At 41.7% G+C, this 16,763-nt stretch overlaps 1 protein-coding gene across 2 annotated transcripts in view; it reads left to right on the top strand.

Moving 5' to 3' along the window:
* BTRC (beta-transducin repeat containing E3 ubiquitin protein ligase) overlaps positions 1 to 16,216 on the top strand; it is a 114,853-nt gene extending 98,637 nt beyond the window's left edge. For both annotated transcript variants that reach the window (XM_058810435.1, XM_058810437.1), the window contains 9 exons: positions 1,328 to 1,424; positions 2,308 to 2,445; positions 2,926 to 3,044; positions 5,366 to 5,615; positions 6,284 to 6,402; positions 10,562 to 10,672; positions 11,275 to 11,353; positions 14,629 to 14,822; positions 15,847 to 16,216. In XM_058810435.1, the coding sequence (XP_058666418.1) occupies positions 1,328 to 1,424; positions 2,308 to 2,445; positions 2,926 to 3,044; positions 5,366 to 5,615; positions 6,284 to 6,402; positions 10,562 to 10,672; positions 11,275 to 11,353; positions 14,629 to 14,790 (1,075 nt within the window). In that variant the 3' untranslated portion in view covers positions 14,791 to 14,822; positions 15,847 to 16,216. The remainder of the gene's footprint in view (positions 1 to 1,327; positions 1,425 to 2,307; positions 2,446 to 2,925; positions 3,045 to 5,365; positions 5,616 to 6,283; positions 6,403 to 10,561; positions 10,673 to 11,274; positions 11,354 to 14,628; positions 14,823 to 15,846) is intronic.
* The last annotated feature ends 547 nt before the right edge of the window (positions 16,217 to 16,763 follow it).

The raw sequence follows: 16,763 nt of genomic DNA, 5'->3' as shown, positions 1-16,763 counted from the left end.
CACAGGTTTTTCTAGATCTGCCCCAAGTCTTCCAGGATGTCTCCAAGGTATTCTGTGCATCTTGAAAGAGGTTCTCATCTTCCTTGGCCAGTAATACTAATTTTCATGAATGCACTTCGAGGCTGGATCACAGTAAATAGGCATCTGTCTAGTTAGTGGCTTGTCTGCATCCATGTGTGCCATCTTCATGTATTTGTTCCCATATGCATGTCTGCTGGTCATTATATTTGAAGAAAGAGGTAATTCCTCTGTTCAAACATGAAAGCACCTTTCTCTCGAGTTGTACTTAGAATTCTTGATTTAAAGAAATATCAAAAGTTCTTTTCCTGAGCATTTGTCATTTTGCTTGTCCAGTCCTGTAGTTTGGTATTGCCTTACAACCCAAAGATTTTGGTTCATTGTTGTGATCTCTCTAGTTCAAGTGTATCAGGGCAGCTGCAGTCTCTGAAATAAGTTTTGAGGTGTACTGTATGGAAAGGACAGGAAGGCAATGCACAAGGAAGTATTGAACAATTAATTATGCTGTAATGGAACAAGGGAGGGAGAAGTGGAGAGCTGGCCCAGTGTAAACTCTGTGCCTCTGATGCCAGGATTACACTCGGAGGCATTTGTGCCTGTCTCCATTTTGTGAGGCATGTTGCCAGGCAGAGCAGCAGTTAGTACGCCCATGGTGGGGTTTACTAGCTTCCACACCGTGTTTGGTGGCTTCTTAACTTCAGGATGAGGAATTAAAGTTTTTTACACAGCAGGCAGTGATTGCCGTTTACAGATTTTTTTGGTAACAAAACTCTAGCTTGGGATATGAGTATTCCAAATCAATGTTGAGATGAGGGAGGCACCATAGATGAGGTGTTGCTTACCAGCACAGAGTAGTAGCAGTAAAATGTCCGTGTACCCACACTGATACTGTTCCTGCTAATGCAGATAAAAGCTAGCCTTGAATGTGTAGGGGGTTTGAGGGTTCCTTGGCTCCTTTAATTTGCTTTGCATGCTTTATTTTAAAGGTGACCTCTGATAGTGTGTGTGAATATTGCAAGCATGAACCACTATCAACCCTTACTGAGCTGAATGGGCCCATGTCCATAATAGAGAATTTATTTCCCTTCCCCAAGTTACTAGACACAGATTTTTCTTGGGTATTTCAGTGTTAAAATGCAACACTGACACGTTGCAGGGCAAACAAACAAGGAACCATCCCATCTTTGTAAATTAAGTTTGACTATGAATCTGTCAGCAGTGGTTATCCATTTGTAAAATGCCAGGAGGACCTTTGTCCAAAATGCTGAAAGATTATTTGTATTCAATGGAAATGTTCTTTGTCTTCCAGGGGGCAATATCTATTTAAAAATAAACCTCCTGATGGAACTGCGCCACCCAACTCCTTCTACAGAGCACTTTACCCCAAAATTATACAGGACATAGAGGTAAGAAAGAGTTGCCAGATATGGTAGTGTTTCACTATTGGTTTTTTAGTTTTATTTTTTTCAAATGTTCCTGATTTATTCATGTTGCTGAAATTCTGGGGAAATTCCATTGCAGTGTAATATTTCATTAAATCTGACATGTCTGTGTTTGTCTGGAGTTTGTAGATCTGGGATAGTTGTAAAAGATCCTGCTGCTCCTTTAGACAGAGGATGAGTTGGATTGTTCAGTGAGCTGTTTGCAGGTGGAGTCTCCACCATTTGCAGATCAGATATCACAGCAGCACTGTAACATCTTGGTTTTCTCTGTTCCATGGTACTTTGCTCCTCCTGGTGCAGTGAGACCTAATAGGCTCTTACAGGAGGATATCAAGAACTGAGGCAGTGAGAACGTGCATTTCTGAAGTCTGCAGTCCTAAGACTCAGGGAAACAGAAAGCAGCTGAGCATGTTTGCCTTGCATTCAGTGTGAGCAAAATGGCATGTTCTGCTTGTTTCCTAACAGCAGAAGCAGTGCTTGGGCACTGTTGTGACAAGTTTGTAAATGCGTTTAGAGCTGAACTGAGACTTTCTCTTCTGTTATTTAGCTGTTGAGTCACAAGGGGCTAAAGGTTGGAGATAGAAAAAGACTTTTACATTACTTCTTCCTCACCATTCCCAACTGCACAGACCAGTTTAGCCACGATATGTTTTCCAAGCATTTGTCTGTTTAATTGGTTATATTGCATGTATTCTAGAAAGCAGTTATGTCATTGTATGGGCCTGATTGCAGGAAAAAGTGTAAAGAAAAGTGTCTGCTGCCTTCTCAACCAAAGGAAAAAAAGGGGAGATAATTCTGTGCTTTTCTTTTTCCCCTACATCTCATTTGTCTCCTGTCTCTCCTCAAGACGATAGAGTCGAACTGGCGGTGTGGAAGGCACAGTTTACAGAGGATCCACTGCCGAAGTGAGACAAGTAAAGGGGTTTATTGTTTACAGTATGATGATCAGAAGATCGTAAGCGGCCTACGAGACAATACTATTAAGGTGAGAATGCTCCATCATGGCATACTAATGGCTTGGAGTGCCTATGCCATAAATAATAGTGTCCTAATTTCAGTGACACCTACCCAGTCTCTTGTTAGTAACCCAGCCTTCTCCTTCCCCTTCCCCCATCTCCCACCTGCACAGCAACTACTCTTTTATCTGGCTAGAGAGACCCTGTTTTCAGACAGATAGGCTTCGCCAGCAGAGTTTCTGTCCAGCAATAATTACAGGCTATGTAATTACTGGGCCCTGTATCCTAGTGAGAAGGGTAAAACCAATATTCGTAGTAAAGCCAGTAATATCAAAGATGTCAATGTATTGCACCAAAGAGCCTGTAGAAGACTCTGCAGATGCCACTAAAGGTCTTCTAAGTGCACTATGGAAGATGTGCTGTAGTAAAAAGCAGTCTAGTCAAACCAGTAAGTGCTGAAAGATGAAAACCTTACTGAACTGTCTAGTTTTGAATGTTTGCTGTCTTAGATCTGGGATAAGAATACATTGGAATGCAAGCGAATTCTCACCGGCCACACGGGTTCTGTCCTGTGCCTCCAGTATGATGAACGGGTGATCATTACTGGATCTTCAGACTCAACAGTCAGGTGTGTGCCCGTGATTTGCACCTTTCTGTTTGCCTCTTAAGATTTCAGCTTTGCAAGCTGCTGAAATGATCTCTTCTTAAATGTGTGCTGTTCAAGCAGTTCCATGAAGTTGTTCAGCATTGTGCTGCCCTTATCAGATGTCCATGCAAATCGCTGTCAGGCAGGAATGAGAATCTAAGCCAAGGCCAGTCAAGGTCAAGATGACTTAGGAAGGCCATCTGGCATTTCACCAAGGTTTTGCATGTTTTGACACTGCCTGAGAATGTTATAAATTCTCTTTGAGAATAACTTTTTAAGAGTTGAGGTTTTCAAAGCAAGTTTGAACGTTTAGTTGTCCGTTGTCATTTAATTTTAACAAAATATGTATGACTAGATATCCTGTGACTTTAACTTAAATTTTAGCATGATATTTCTTTTCATTAAATCTTTCTAATCTTGCTTCTCTTCAAGTCTCCAGAAAAAGGATGGACACCTCAAGGTAGCACTTGTGGTGCATGTTGTGCATTTGTGAAGTCCACTAGTCATATTGGAGGATACCAAAGAGTGTAAGGCCTGTAGTGTAAATAGAGGCACAAATGAGTTAATGAATTGCAATATAAACTTGGATGTGAAGGGGCAGGTCTGACTTCTCCATGTTGTTATATACCCCCTCCTTGTCAAAGTACAAGCACTGCTCATGTAGTGAAGTTAGACAGCAAAAAGCTGCATTGGTGACCTTTTCTGGAGCTATTAGCATGCATTCAGATGGCTGTAAGCTCCTCTGCTTGTGTAAACTACTATTGTTAAGCTAATAGTAGTATTGTTAAGCTAATTAAATTGAATTTGTAACATGTGATGCATGCAGTCTTGCAGTTCTGCTAGGTTTTGGGGTCCTGTCATTCATAGGAATCCAGAATTTCAGCAACACTGCCTGCCTGGAGGTGATGTGGAAACTGCACTGGGCTAAACAGCAAAAGGAGAGGCTGATTTCTGTAACAAGCACTGTCATTTTCCATATCAGGCCAGGCAGGCCAAATTGCAGACTGGCTACTTGCCCAGGAATACTTTGTCTCCCACTGTACCTATAAATGTTTGTGCAGACCCCAGAGGCACATAGGATGTATCACTTTTATCCTTGGGTCTCCTCAGGAAGAGAGGCTTCATCCAATAGACAGTACAGATGGGCTCTTAATGCTTCTGAGATCTCAGGGATGCACTTGTCCAAAGAAGTCAGTGGGTCTCCAGCTCCTGTTCAGTTTGGCAATCCTGTCTGCAAACTGTTTGTATGTTAATGGCTCAGGTCTTTAGTTTTTTCTTCTTTGCATTTTCTAATTGGAATGTGGTTTTCCTTCTCATTTAGAGTTTATAAGTTGATGCACTTTAGTTTCCATAAGTTAGAAAATAAGACATTAGAAGTCTTTCTCACATCTTGCCTTTTCTTATTGCTTGCCTTATTGGCAGCAGGAAGTTTTAACTTCTGTGAGATCTGATGTGCCTGATGATACAGCCATTTTCTGCTTTCATATAGTGTATCTGGGATACAGGTGTGATAATGCCAGAAGAAATCTCTTTATGCAAGGCAAAAGAAGTTTGCAACAGAATAGCCCAAAATAAATATTTTTAAGGCTTAAAATTTTCATTTCAAGTACTAAAAGTTCTGTATGAAGCTTTTTTCTAACTTGCATCTTAAATTATCTTTCAGTTGGAACAGTTGGTTCCAATAACATTAAATTGACATAAATGCTATGTCTTAATTCGGGTATTCAGTGCATTCCTGGAATGTAGCTGTGTACCAGATGCACCGCAGGGTAAATGCAAATCATGGTGCAACTTGTGGCAATTACTTGTATTTGTTTGGAAAGAATTGTCTTGTCTTCTACTTCTGTATAAATTATCACTTGAGCTGATAGTCCTGTGAGAGAGGTCAAAAATGAAGCCTGTCAGGGAACTTACTTCTCCACATTGGCTGGAAGTGAAGTGTAAAATAGGCTGGCACAACCAGGAAACATCAGTCTTAAAGGCCATCATTCTTCTACCTTTCCTCAGCGTTAAATTCCCTTAATTAAAGAATGCTTTTTTGCTGGGTACAATATTTTTATGGCGTTAACTGCATTGCAGGGTTTTTGGCTGCTGGACTGTCTCAATGTACACATAATCAACAGGTGTATCTAATACATTTTTTTAATGAACTATTTAATAGATGTAGATATAACTTGTGGTGTTTGCTTCTCTAATATCACTAGAGAGTCAATTACCAGTCCCTGTCCCTCTCTGGCTCTGCAGAAAATTCGCAGTGCAGGTTGTTAACTCCGTTCTGTCTGGTTTGAAATGTGAACCTGCAGAGTGTGGGACGTGAACGCGGGCGAGATGCTGAACACGCTGATCCACCACTGCGAGGCCGTGCTGCACCTGCGCTTCAACAACGGCATGATGGTGACATGCTCCAAGGACCGCTCCATCGCCGTGTGGGACATGGCCTCCCCGACGGACATCACCCTCAGGAGGGTGCTCGTGGGGCACCGAGCCGCCGTCAACGTGGTGGACTTTGATGACAAGTACATTGTATCGGCATCAGGTGACAGAACTATAAAGGTGAGGTGTTTCAGAGGCTTTTTGTTTGCTGCTCTGGGGTATTTAGTAGCAAAGAACAGTGATCAGACAGGGAAGATGGCCCCTGGCAGGATCTTCCTTTAGAAGCAGTGTTCTTCCTCCTGCTCATTTGCACTTGTCCCTCCTCAGCTGACCTGGCACAGCTCATTTACAGAACTTATGGAAAATCAGTTCCAGGTACAGATGCAGTTAAAAAAGAACATTTTTTTCTGTGTTCTTTTTCAACTTGACCACTTCCATAACCTGTTCAGCCATTTAAACAGTTGTTAGAGGGCAGCATGGGGAGAAAAGTGAAGGTGAGTTGATAGGAGATACTTAAGGAGGCACTTAACTTAAGCGTTACTGCTATGATTCCAGTCTGCAGCATTAAACCTCAGGAGAATCTATATCGTTTGTAAACAAAATCAAAGCCCAAGAATGCTAAACCTGGAAGCTAATTTTATACTGTGTGGCAAAAATCTTCTGTGTACAGTGATCCAACCTGCTATCAGTTGCAGACTATAATCACAGGTCATCAAAGGAGTGATTTTCCCAGTCTTAATGGTAGTATCTTCATTAAGAACATTCTATTTATCATACAGACACCATCTTTTGTTAGTCTCTTCGTAATAATTTTGTTTCTGTGTGGTTCCCTCCCCCCTTCCTCACAGGTATGGAACACTAGTACCTGCGAATTTGTGCGCACCTTAAATGGCCACAAACGAGGCATTGCATGTCTGCAGTACAGAGACAGGCTAGTAGTGAGCGGCTCTTCAGATAATACCATCAGGTGAGAGACACTCCCCATCACAGGGTTCTGTGCAAGCACACTGTCTCTGGTGCCCTGGGACGTGCTGAGGTTAGGCAGTTGAAGTGCTCTGTACCCTTGTCAACTTTGAAATATGCTTTCTTTAGTATAGAACATTGGGAACTACTGGGAAGAGATATTAGAAGCCTGTTTTACTGTGTTGTCTTTCATCCTCTACATCTCAAGAGTCCCATACTAATCAACAAGTTGCATTCGCTCTGACAGTTCTGGTGTATGAAGGAGCTGGCAAGTACCACTTTCTATGATGTCCTCTTGTGATATTTTAATTGAACTATGTGTCTAGTTAAAGGGGTCAGATTTGCAGTAAGAGGCATTTAATCCTCTGCAGAAATCCTCCTGGGCTCTCGCCAAACTCTTCTTGTGGTACTTGGCACCTGGTTAACTTTGGAACAGCTGGTTTAGAGCATGAAGTTCAGTTTGCTGCCTTTTACACTTCTCCAGCTGCCCTGGTTGCAGTCTGAGATTTAACTCTTTCTGGTATCACAAACCAGAATTTCTCCCTCCATCCTGCAGCTGCTGGCAGAGGAATGTCCCACTAATTTCAGGATGTATGGAACAAGCTTGAATATTAGTTACGTGATATAAAAAAATGGCTCTGTCATGGAAATGGGAGCAACCTCTCTTTCCCTTTGTCATTTTTAAGTAATTGTCTGCCTTTTGGTGAAACTTGAAAGCTGGACAGTGTAAGCAGGAACTCTTCACTTCACATGTCAGTAATAATTTTTCCTCTGTGAGAATGACCTCTGCTATTGTTTGCCTGAGGACTTGGTTTGCCATATGCTGCCTCTCCCTGCTCTGCATTCTGTAGAAAAACAGTGGTTTTTTGGTTGACATCACCAGGTCACTGTTCCAAATTTTAGTACAAGGCTGTCTCAGAGCATGACCAGGAAAGCTAAAACTTCCATCTCTCATTCAAGGGAAAAGGTATTACAGGCATTGTGTTAGAGCAGCGCCACTGCTGAGAACTGCAATAATAACACTCTGCAGTTGTAGCATGAAACTTGGCCACAGAAGTAGAGCAGGAAATAGTTAAATACTACAGCAGCTAGGGAAAGATCTAAAATATGCAGTGCTAATAAAAATAAATGTCAAGATAGTGATAATGCTAAACAGGAATACAGTTACTTTTATGCTTGCATTGGACAAAATCCCTACTTAATAGATAAATTGTGCTAGAATTTCAGGAATGTCAACAGTGAATCTTAATGGAAGTCAAGTTTAGCAGCAGTGTGAGTAAGGCAAAAGACTTACCCAATGCTAAAAGATAGTTTTCTCCCAGCCATTAGCAGAGGGCACAAGTCAGTAGAAGGATGATTAAGAAAAAGGTTCCTAAGTCACCTTTGTGGATGGCTTGGTGCTTTGTAGATTTGATTTTAATCCACTATCAGATGTTGTGTGCTGGACTTCAGTACAGAACTTAAAAGCCCATTATTCCTCAGTTTCAGGGAAAGTTTTTTCCAGAAGATGAATCTGTGACTTCTAGTTTTGCAACTGCAAACGTTGAGGACGTGAAGTAGCTGAGACATAGAAAAAACATTTAGGTTTTGATTTAGGCCAGAAATTTCACCTGCTACAATAGACATTACTATCATTGTGCTAATTTCCATCAAGCAGAAACTAGTCCATCAAGTTTAATCCAATCACTTCAGTATTCTAGCTTCTAGGTCCAAAGTTCCTAATTGCTACAGACAAAACAAACAAACAAACAAACAAAAAGTGTAGAAAAAAAGGAACCAGAGAATTTAGGGCACGAAAAAAAAATTAGACAATATCATCTTAGGTTGAGTTTTTGATGAGTGGTTGGTCTTCATGTGTCTATTTCTAGGGTGTGCACACATAAGGATCTGATACCAGTCTGTTTAGACAACAGCATTCTTTCTAAGAGGTGGAGATTCAGACTCACCTGCCTTCTGTACATCTCCCTGCTCTGCTTTCAAGTGAATTAAAGGCTGAGATAATTGCAGACCTCCCTCTATTTCCAGAAGTTCTCCCAAAGTTATAGGAAAGAGCAGTGGTAGTGTTTTGGCTCCATACACAATTTAAGTGATGCTCTCTTTTAGTTAGTTCTATAGCCTTAAGTTTAGTTCTTTTACTCTTTGTTCCTTTGAATATTTAAAAAAGTAGAAGTTAGAGAAACTTATCAAATCTGAGAAAGACCCTTGGCACCAAGTCTGCTAAGAGACCCTACTCTTAATAGCAGTCATCCCCCTTGTAAATGAAAGCCCATTTGCCATGTGACAGGGGACATGATCACCTCTTGTAATCCCATCCAGGTAAAACCTCAGACTGGGACCTGAAAATACAGGCCTCAGTTAGTGTGATGCAGCCTCCCAGAGCTGCTGGCAATTTCATCATCAATGGCAAGGAATGGAAACACATGGCACAAAAGTTCCTGGCACAAGATTGCTCTTCCAACCTTTCTGCACCAGTTAATGTCTGGCATTCTCCATCCTGTTTACAGTCCTTGGGAGAGGTAATGCTCTCTGGCAGCCAGAGTGCCTTTGGCTGACCTTTGTCATGGAGTTGCTTGCTCTGACCTTGACTGGTGTGCTGTACTCAAGTGAAAACTGTTGGGCCCTTCACAGATTCCTGAAAGATCAACTTCACAGATTGAAGAATCACTTTGAGCTCCTTGTTGGCTTCAGACATGTGCATAGAGCTATCCTTTCCCAGTTCCACAGTGACAAAATTGTTCTGTTCGTTCCTCTGTTGTCCAAAATGAGAGCAGCTTGTTGTGGCAGGACAGCTGCAGCCATTATCCACCAGCCTTGGGCACACATCAACCAGATCTGGATTATTCCCTGGGGAACCTCAGGAATAAAATACATGGGGGATGGTTTATCTCTTTCTTTGTCTCTCAAGCAAAAGTGACCTGACCTCTCAGCAGCTGTACTGCTTCAAGATGTGTCACCCAGAGAAATTCCACAAACCCCCATATTTCTCACTGCAGTGAGGTTCATGCCAGTCAGAGCACTTACTGAATGAGCATTTGAGAACATTTGTGACTGCCTTCTTTCTGCTGTGTGTCAGGGAGTCAGAGCAGATATTGCTCTTACAGGATTGCTGTATGAGCAGACCATGTCTCAGCCAGAGATGGAACACCTCTAGACTATACATGTCAAAGAATTTCAGTTCTTGTAGGCAAGTAATCTTTTTATATCCATGGTAATTGGGAGTCATGTCAAAGAGCTGGCAAAAGAAATACAAAGCAAAGGAAAACAAATAGACTTACTTCATAACTGTTTGAAGCCTTTAACTAGTTTTCAAGGTAGTGTGCAAGTGTAAAAACTATGTATTTTAATTTATTCTCCGTGCTGAAAATCCACCACAAAAGCTAAAACTCTGGGATAGTTACAGTTGAGAGAATAATGTGTTTCTGGTCCTCTTACTGTATATTGATTTGGGTGCCAGAACTTTTTAAAAATACTGTATTATTAAAAACAGTTCACATAGAGCCACAGGAGTTATTTGAGAGCAAGAAAAATAAAAGCATTTCAAATAATAAACACAGAGCATCCATTTTAGCTTGTGCATAAGGTGCCTGGATTACAGATTAAATATACCTTCAGGAGGAGAAATGACAAAGGAAAAGGTCTTGTTAATTCCTATACCTCTCACCACTATATTGATAACTTAATTTGTCTGATGGAAGTCTCCAAATCAGAAATGGGCATGTAGGGGAACAGAAAGGGGCACATGCCCCATGAAGGTGATCATATCAATTGAAACAAGCTGCCAAGGGGATTAGTAAATCTCCTTCTCTTAATAGCTTAAAAACAAGGCACAGCACTTTTACAAACTATGAACCTCAGTAAAATAAAGTGAGGCTCACTGTGAAGATAACTGGGAGATATCCTGTATTACTGGAGCTGTAGATACTAGACACAACTGGTTTGTGACTCATCTCCTGTGTGTTACTGTAACATCCTCCGGTCATGTGCAAAATCATGTATCTCTTTAACTGTGGGGAAAGGACTGATGAGTGTGCTTTGTTTCTTCTTTGTTGTTCCATCAAAATCTTTATTTCCAAATTTCCATTAACTACAGGCAAAGACCAAATGTTTCACTGCAATGCTAAGATATTAAAAAATTCTTAATGCTTCTTTGTACTCTCTTCCAGGCTGTGGGATATAGAGTGTGGGGCGTGTTTACGAGTACTGGAAGGCCATGAAGAGTTGGTGAGATGCATACGCTTTGATAACAAGAGGATAGTCAGTGGGGCATATGATGGGTGAGGATATCAGTGCAGTCAATGCTTTGCATCTTCCTGTGTGTCTGAGTGTCTCCCACCCCACTTTGTGCATCTTCTATATAAATATCAGACTCTCTGTCTGTCATACTAAGAGGACCTTTTCATGGTCAGTAAGTGAGAACCATGCTATAGAGCATAGCTTTCATTCTTCTTTTAAAACAAGTCCATGTGATTTGATGTGTATGGTCCAGTTCTTGTGCTTGGTAAGAATATCTGAGTGACTCAACCTGAAACTCCTTCCAGCTCAACCACTTCTAAGAACAATCTTTCCCATCTGTGGTTGTCTGCAGGACCATTTGCCATTACAGACAAGTTGTCTGCACTCCCATGTGTTTCTGTTAGTTATTACCACCTGCTTTTTATGTGCTTTACTTTATTGACAGCATATTTTTACCTCCCACTAAGTTCTATAAGCTTTACAAAGGGGAAATGCAAGAAGCAGGTCTCAAGAGCAGGATTGCTGTAATTTTCCTTAAACTGGTGTGTTGGCTAAGTTGTACTAACAGTTATTTTTTTTTCTGTGAGGACTTGCTCTTTTCTCTTTAACAGAGCCATGGTGTTTGTCTATTTTTCACCACTAGGAAAATTAAAGTATGGGATCTTGTGGCTGCTTTGGATCCCCGTGCTCCAGCAGGGACCCTCTGCTTGCGAACTCTTGTGGTAAGAGCTTTAGACAGAGGTGTTGAGGAAAGTGTGCTTGTTCAGAGCTATCTTGAGCTGTGAAAACTCAAGTCAGTTTAGCCCCAGTCTGCAGGATCTTGAAATAATTTCTAGGGGTCTGATTTTTTTGGGTGTCCAACTTCTTCTAATTTTGCAAGCTGTTAATTGCAAGCATTAAAAGTTAGAATCTCTGACCTTTTCACTGCACTCTGGACTTTTCAACAGTTTTATTCTGTGATTTGAAGTTAATAACTGAATCAATTTTTTAAGTCATCCTTGGAATCCATATGCTAGTGGGTTTACATTAATCTGTGTGTACCTGATGATGTAGTAGTGAGTTCTATGAATTGTTGGCATGAAATTTCTCAAAAACAGGACATTCCCAATTTGAGGAACAAACACACTTGGGATTGCTTTTAACTGCCTTTTGGGTGTTTAAAGAAAAAGCAGGACAGAAACAGACAGTGAAATTGCCTTATGCCCAAACAGCAACTACTCTTTTCATGCTGTCCACTGGTTTCTAGTGCAGGTCAATGATGATGTGGTTAAAATATCATTATGTGAGTGTTAACAACATTCACAGTCATGTTTAAAAATTGCTCTGCTTGGTCTTAGAATAATGTGAGAAAGTTGTGAGAAAAATGCCAGGACAGCCAAGGCCTTGCGGTGGTTCTATAAGTGTTCCTCCACCACATTCCATGCAAAAAAAAACGACACTGTTGCTGGGGATAAAGCAAGATTTCAACCAGTACCAAAATCTCATTGAAAAATAAGTACTGTATGTTTTTATTTCTTAGGTTGAAAGTGTTTGGGCAGTGTTTCAATAGGTATATGTTAGATCTTTTCCTGCTGTGGCTCATAACTGTAGTCTGTGCTCTAAAACAGGATCATACCAAAGCTATCTGATTCTCTAAAAGTGTGGTTACTTCTCACCAGCTGAGCTGTGCTGGCTGACCTTCTGCACACCCATCAACCACCTGAATTGCTCCTGTTGTAGATTTCACTGAAGTACTTTATGTCAAATTTGGTGCAGGCTGTGAGGTTACTGGGACTCAGCTGATGGACAGTAAGATCATTAAGTCGTGCTACCCTTTTCCAATCATGTATTTGGACCATCAGCTACAGGATCAGAGTCCATGAGAGCTTTGGATGCCTGCAGGTGCTACGTTGAAAAACCTTCTTGTTAGCCAAATAGAAGTGCAAATAGTTTCATGGCTGGAATCCAGAAAAGCCCTTTGTCATTGGTCACCCAGTTCCAAGCTATGGAACAACTCTGTGCCCATGAACTCATATCCTGAGAGTCTATGACTTAAGACTTGGTATTAGTAGTGTTTCTGCTCCAGCCTGAGACAAATGTGTGCCTAGTAACCTGTAGACTTAATTTAACTGGTGTGATTTCCTCTGCATTTTCCAGCAGTGGACAGCCAAAGTGGCCCAGCTAATTATATTATAAATCAGAAGCGGTGGGATGGAAACACTGTAGGAATCTCAACACATGGATACTCATAAATCCCTGTTTGATAGAAATGGAGGGGGCCAAAAGCAGGGTGGGGAGCAGAGGAAACTGTTGCAGTGCTTTTAGGACTTTTATGACAACAAGGTGTTCTTATACCCGCTTACCAATGCTTTGGTGTTTTTTTTCCTCTTCTCTCATCCTCCAAAATTAAACCTGGCTGCACAATGAACATCATGAGTCTCCTGCTGCTTGTGTTCAATTTTCAAACAGTAGGAGGAAAGTGCACAGATAACAAATGTTCGCTGCATGCCAGGTCCCTTCCAGTTTTGTCTTCCCTTAGCTGGAACAGTGCGACATGAATTTGACAGAAGCTTTCCATGAACAGAATAAGTTCATGGTTCAGCTTTCCTTATGACATAAACAGTCCAGGTAGGGCAGCCTTACTTAGACCACAGTGACTAGGATCAAAAAGAGAGTTTTGAAAAGGACTTTTGAAAGTAGCTCTTTCTCTCTCTCTCCCCCCACCGCCATCATCTCAGTGAATAATCCATCAGTGGATCTGACTGGTGTAATGATACTTTTTGGAAGAACTTCTTTACTGCTATAACACAAAACCTGGAAAAACACTTCCCTTAAGTGGGAAGACAGAAACTCATAAGGTGTTAATAAAACAAACTCAAGTTAGAAGATCAAAAATGTTCCATTGATTAGAAATTCTAAAAGATTTATCTTAGAATCTGGCTTACATTTGCATTTATTCTTAGATAATTTTGATTTAAAGATTCAGAAATTCACTTTAAAGCATCTGTTCTTTGTAAACTGAGCTGTATTTTTGTAGTCTTGTGCTATAAGACAAAGATTTCCCCTTTAGTAACTAGCAATTCTCTTGTGCCTAAATGTTTGAGAAACCTGTAGATTCAGTAGTAAAGTATTTTAAGACACGTTTTTTTCCTGACCTTCATAATCCCCTTAAAATGTGTGAGCACTAAAGAGAAATGTGTGTTCATGGAAGAGTCAGGGCTCACTGTCACTGCACAGTTTCTGTTCCCTGGTGACCAAGGAGGAAGCCACTGCTCTCAGAGTGTCATGAGCACCAAGAGAAAATAGGCAACACACAAGTGAAAGCAGAGTGGATTTGCTCTGTGAAATCCAGGATCTTGCCATTGCCTCCTGTTAATTATGGTCTGAAATCTTGCCAAATTGTCATGCCATTTCCACTCAGCCTCGGAGCAGAATGCAAACTGCCTATAAAGAATGCCCTTTCTAGATCATATTTTTAGAACTGCTTAGGAGGAATTACTGCCGTGTCACTGGACTTTACAACAGGCTCCTTAGTGTCCTCCAGTGTTAAGCTGTTCCCTCTTCAGCAATGGCAATGATGCCAAGTCTTGAATGCAAAGTTCTCATCTCTTACCCTGTAACCTACTGTACCTGGGAATGCTGTAATTTCAGGGGGGAGTTTAGCCATGGAATAAGGAAGACAGTGCACATGTCAGCCTCACCAGATGGAATTATGTGGGGTGGGAGTTTGGTTTGTTCTGCACAATGTGTGTCTAATACTGGGATTTAAGGAGTAGTGGGACAACTGTAATGTAAACTGCCTGCAAGTCAAGTACTCAGATATTTTCCTTGTACTCAGACTTTTCCTTGAGAGAGGGTTTAATTTATGCTCTGGGATGATGATGTGCAGTGTTTCCTCTGGGGTTTACTAACAAATTAATAAGACACTAAAATCAAGCCCAACTTCATCTTCCCTACCCCATCCCAGGTGCCAACTAGTTTGCAAAGTAACATGCTCTGTCTCCCACTGGCATTTCAGGAGCATTCTGGAAGAGTCTTTCGACTTCAGTTTGATGAGTTCCAGATCGTCAGCAGCTCACATGATGACACCATCCTCATCTGGGATTTTCTGAATGACCCAGCTGCCCAGGCAGAATCCACTCGTTCCCCGTCCAGAACATACACCTACATCTCCAGATAAATAACACTACACTGTACCTCACACTCGCACAGGTAAACGAAAAAAACCAAACAAACCTTTAAAAATAAGGTGAGGCTCAAAGGTGGCACTGGATGTAGTGTGAGCCTGCTGTTTGAGCCTGCTAAACTGGCTGGGTTTAGCAGTGTTTGTCATCTTGGTTACACAGTAATTACAGTGTCCTGTAAAAGGACAGGAATTGTTCTGGTACCTTAGAAAAGGGACTTTATTTTAGGATTTGTGACATGTGGTGCCTATGACTCCCCCTGAAGAACTCCTCCTCCTCTGTCCATCATCATCAATAATTAAATCAGTTATACTGCTGTCCAGAAGGAAGAAGGGTTTCTGCAGAGCGAGTAGAGCAGCTGCTGCCTAACAAGAGGATGCAGATGGCCTGACCCTGGGCAGTTGTCACCAGGCAGGAGTGTTTTGCCAAGAAACTCCCTCTGAAGTGATGACCATTCTCCTCACTCTGCAGCAAGCTGATTCAAGATTAGAGTTTGGCTAGGGGAGGAGACGCTGAGGCACAAGCACAAGCCCAGGCAAATTAAATCGAGATGCATCAATGTGCAAAATAATTTACGGATAGGGCCTTTCCCTTGTTCTCTCTCTCATGCCATGGATGTTAAATTATTCATATCAGAGCCTGCTTGGTTTGCTCATCACATTTTGTCTTGGCCAGCACAGTGTGGGAGTACAAGATGTTTCATATGTTTGGGTCAGCTGTAGAGTGAATTTGATGCATATGAGTGAAGTGGCATAACATGATTGCCTGTGTGGGTGGGTACATGCACAACTACTGTTAATAGCAGTAAACATAAGAGAGAAGAATGGCAGAAGAGCTGACAGGCTTCTGCAAGGGGTGTCCACAGTGACATTTTCCCATGAAAGTGCTCTGTCATGGGGCACATCCTGTATTCTGTTTGGTAACTGTACAGTGATGCTCTGGACCTGTCAGATCTTGATTTTCTCAAACACTCCGGTCAATCAGATGCTATTTTAAATCATTAAAAGGCTTAATATGAATGGGGTTTGGTTTGTTCTGTTTTTTGTTCCCAGGACTCATTTAAGCTGCAGTATTTAAATGCCAGGACAAAAGAACTATCCACGTAACCAATACTTGCTGAAGAGAGAGGCTCTCAGACTTGTTTCTGGAACAAAGTTGGCATGCGGTTGATCTCAGACAGGGTCTACTCAGCGCGGCTGACTGCTGAAGTGCTGCTATATCAGAAGATGACTTTTATCTTTCATGAACAGTTAGCATTTTTAAACCTTCCCATCCCTTTCTTCCCTCATTCCCCTCTTCATGGTCACTCTTCCCTTTACCCTATTTGATTCCCCTCCAAGCCCAGTCACCAATGTCCTATGAATATATTTAAGATGTTGCCAGAACGTGTTGCTTTGCTGTTAAGCAGAAGACTTACAGCCACAGTGCATCCTGCTGAGAGTCACTTCAGGGTGGGTGGGAGGGTGGGTGGGTGGGGATGCTGCTACTCTCAGGCTGAAATCAATATCCATTGCTAGGCCTTTGAAAAAGCATTCATCTCTGAAGAGCAGCAGAAACACTTATAACAGCCAGACCATCATCCCCCCAACCCCAGCTTCCCTGCAGCTTTTGGCTGTTCTAACTGCAGACTTATTTTTTGTGGAGAGAGGACCCTTGAAATTTGACTATTATGAGCCAAATCCATCTCTTTCCTCTCCTGCCTGCTTTGCTAACCCTTTGGAAGCTGGATGTGTATTGTAGTCTCCCCTTAACATCAGCTTTGCTGGGGAATGCTAGTCAATGAAAAGTTAAACTCTCTCCTGCCAAAGTCCCAAGCATGATGGACTGGGGCTGAAATCCTGTCCACCCCCACCCCAGGTGAACTGTTGGCCCAGGACAGTATTTCACTAGCAAAGGGATTGTCTGTACCATCTTCCTACTGCTGTTCTCCCTGAAGACAGTATGTTGCTGATGGCTTATGAATCATTCT

Source organism: Ammospiza caudacuta, chromosome 9, assembly GCF_027887145.1.
Source record: "Ammospiza caudacuta isolate bAmmCau1 chromosome 9, bAmmCau1.pri, whole genome shotgun sequence".
Lineage (NCBI taxonomy): Eukaryota > Metazoa > Chordata > Aves > Passeriformes > Passerellidae > Ammospiza > Ammospiza caudacuta.
Note: the sequence above shows the minus strand (reverse complement) of the source record. Positions and strands in the feature narration are given on the sequence as shown.